General features: G+C 33.8%; 1 protein-coding gene across 1 annotated transcript in view; it reads left to right on the top strand.

The window, feature by feature from the left end:
- Positions 1–2,695: 2,695 nt before the first annotated feature.
- LOC131986662 (vesicle transport protein SEC20-like) overlaps positions 2,696–3,482 on the top strand; it is a 4,740-nt gene continuing 3,953 nt past the window's right edge. The window contains exons 1-2 of the mRNA XM_059351724.1: positions 2,696–2,812; positions 3,283–3,375. Coding sequence (XP_059207707.1) covers positions 2,729–2,812; positions 3,283–3,375 — 177 coding nt within the window. The 5' untranslated portion in view covers positions 2,696–2,728. The remainder of the gene's footprint in view (positions 2,813–3,282; positions 3,376–3,482) is intronic.

Raw genomic sequence — 3,482 nt, 5'->3', positions numbered from 1 at the left:
AAAAGGTGATCTGACATTTTTTTTCATGACTGTACATGAATGGGTTCTGTTTCAAACATTTAGTTAAGTACTAATAATTTACAGGACACATAGATTTTGTTTCATATACACATTATCTATTTGACCGTGACAGGGTCTCTTTTTGTAGCGTGCACAATAAGCAACTTTTGTACAGTCTGTTCCTAAACTTTTCTTTCTTTTGAGCTCACCAGTGTCTGATTCCACCCACCAGACTGGTTCCTGGCTGTCTGCTGGCCAAAGGTTGACACCTGGAGCAGGAGAAGTTTTATATTGGACTCTACCACTCTTCACCATGTCTGGGGGAGCTTCTTTCATTGTTTAGGTATGTTTGTTGGTTCTTGATTTACATTATATGAAGTATTTTCATTCTTTGTTAATGTTTAAATAAACTCAACATTTGTTGAGTAAGGATTTTGTTCTGATTGTTGTTCATAGTTTAATTGGTAATGTTTGGATTCATCAGCCAGTCTATATAGGTTCCCTTTGTTTCTTCTTTGTTAGGTCAGTTGTGTTTATTAAGTTCTCTTTAGTTGACCTCTTTTACAGGCCCAGAACTTTATTTTCTTTGGTAAAATGTTTAATCTGCTTATTTTTTGAGTAAATGACTCCTCGTACCTAACTGACCAAAACCTGGTGGTGGTGGACAACTTGGCAGCAAATTATAATGTTGGACATCTGTTTAACATAGACTTGTTCTGGCCAAATTAACAGCTAATATTAATATTATACAACTGGTTAACATAGACTTGTTTGGGCCAAATTAACAGCTAACATTAATATTATACAACTGGTTAACATAGACTTGTTCTGGCCAAATTAACAGCTAACATTAATATTATACAACTGGTTAACATAGACTTGTTTGGGCCAAATTAGCAGCTAATATTAATATCATACAACTGGTTAACATAGACTTGTTCTGGCCAAATTAACAGCTAATATTAATATCATACAACTGGTTAACATAGACTGGTTCTGGCCAAATTAACAGCTAATATTAATATTATACAACTGGTTAACATAGACTTGTTCTGGCCAAATTAACAGCTAATATTAATATCATACAACTGGTTAACATAGACTTGTTCTGGCCAAATTAGCAGCTACATTTACATTTAGTCATTTAGCAGACCCTTTTATCAAAAGCGACTAGATGGGAAGCTAATATTAATATTGTACAACTGTTTTATATAGATTCACTTTGTTTGTTCTTTGTTAGGTCAGTTGTGTTTATTGTGAGTAAGTTCTGTTTCTGACCTCTTCTACGGGCCCAGAACTTTATTTTATTTGGTAAAATGTTTCATTTGCTTATTTTTTGGGGTAAATAATGACTCCTCATGCCTAACTGACCAAGACCTTTGGTAAGTTTTTCTTGTATGTACAAGATAAACTTGGTCAACAATGCCTGAAAATGTTTTTTTTCTCACCTTGCCTTTCAGGGTTTCCGTAGCTGATGGCATTTAACATTTCTTTTGCTTAGACTTGTTGGGGCTGTTATGTTACTTGATTTCAATAAATGAGATTAACATCAATTTTTCCATGTTGTCGGCATGTTTTTTCTTATTTCATTCACTTCTTGTGCCCATAAACAATTCTTTGCTGATTTTCTGGATTTTTATTTAACATTTGAATGAAAACTTGACCATTGTGTCTTTTGTCCATATATTACCAACTAAATGAAGTAACTCCACAACAACAGATCAGTATTCTATCAGTATTAGACAACATTTACGATTCTTCACTGAGAGTAAAATAACATCATTTATATATTATTATTTAACAGAAATGTTTCCATTATAGTCTGTTGATACATATTAGATCATAATGTGTCCAGAAATGACAGAAAGTCGTCTCATGGTCCGTAATAAAACAATTAATATGAATCTCTGGTTTGTTTTTGGTCCTCAGACATTATTTGGTTTCTATCCAAAAAAAAACTGCAAAGTGAGATCAATCTTTTATTATCAGAAGTTATAAATGATAACATAATGACAGTGACTCAAACTGAATATATTTTATTATTATTATATTATTATTGCTGTCATATATTGATGTGTATCATAATAAACCACTGTGTTTACATTTGTCGACAATATTTAATGGTTAATGAATTATTTTATTTTTTTAAATGGGACTGTTACGAGATTAGTCAAAGAGGTAGAAGGGAGATTAAATAAAAATATCATTATTTTGAAGTATATTTTAATTTGACAAAATTTTTAAAGCTCATCTTTAAAACCTATTTTTATTCCTCAGCTTTCAACCACGCATGAGACTCTGCTCTTGCTTTTAATGTTTCATGGTTTGCTTTTATTTATTATGGGTTTTTTTGTTCAAAGCTTTTGTCAAAACTATTTTATTTTAGTGTTTATTCCTGTTTTATTTATTTCAGACATTAAATCATTAAAAAAAGAAACAAAATTACCAAAAAAAGACATATAATGACCAAAAAAGACACAAAATTAATTAAATAAAGAAACAAAATGACAAAGACACAGAATTAATGATAGAAAGACACACAATTATTAAGAAGGACACATTGTTCTTCTGTTTGTTTATGTGCAGCACTTTGTTGTGGCTGTGGTTTTAAAGTCTTTTACAAATTGAGTTGAGAGAAGTTTAAAAGTCCGATTTTCTGCTTCGCCTTTGAACGGAGCGCGGTGACGTGTTTTGGCCCTCGCCAGCTCGCCGTAGAAAAACAAACAAAATGGCGTCCTGTGCGGATGTTCACGTCCGAATCTGCGGACAAGAAATCATCAGGTTCGACCTGGAGATCAAAGCTCTGCTGCAGGTGAGAGGCTGATCGCTGCTGATCCATAAGGATCGATAATATTGATCAGTGCGTCGCCGCTTCGCTCCGCTGAGGCTTTAAGCTGAAGGGAAGCTAACGGTGGCTAACGGCTAACTGAAGATAAAACAGATTAAAGTTTAATTTGACTCATTAAATCATCTGTTTAATCAGCAGCTGCTCGTTCACGCAAACAACGATGTTTATTAACTTTCTGACATTTATTGATTTAAAAAAAGACACGAAATTATTGAAAAAAGACAGAAAATTAGCAAAAAAGACAAAAAATAAGCAAAAAGACACAAAATTAATTAAAAAATATACAAAGTTAATGAAAAAAAACACAATAAAAAAAAAAGACAAAACATTACCAAAAAAGACATAAAATGACTAAAAAAAGACACAGAATTACCCAAAAAAAGACAGAATGATTTTCAGGAAGACATGATTATTAATAGGTGTGTGTCCTGCAGGACATCCGGGACTGTCCCGGTCCCCAGTCTGTCCTCACAGAGCTCAACGGACGCGTCAAAGACAAGTTCACCAGGCTGAGGCTCCGCATCCAGGTGAGACACCTGTCTGTCCTCCTGTCTGTCTGTCTGTCTGTCCTCCTGTCTGTCTGTCTGTCTGTCCTCCTGTCTGTCTGTCTGTCTGTCCTCCTGTCTGTCTGTCT

The sequence above is a fragment of the Centropristis striata genome, chromosome 15 (genome assembly GCF_030273125.1).
Source record: "Centropristis striata isolate RG_2023a ecotype Rhode Island chromosome 15, C.striata_1.0, whole genome shotgun sequence".
NCBI lineage: Eukaryota > Metazoa > Chordata > Actinopteri > Perciformes > Serranidae > Centropristis > Centropristis striata.
Note: the sequence above shows the minus strand (reverse complement) of the source record. Positions and strands in the feature narration are given on the sequence as shown.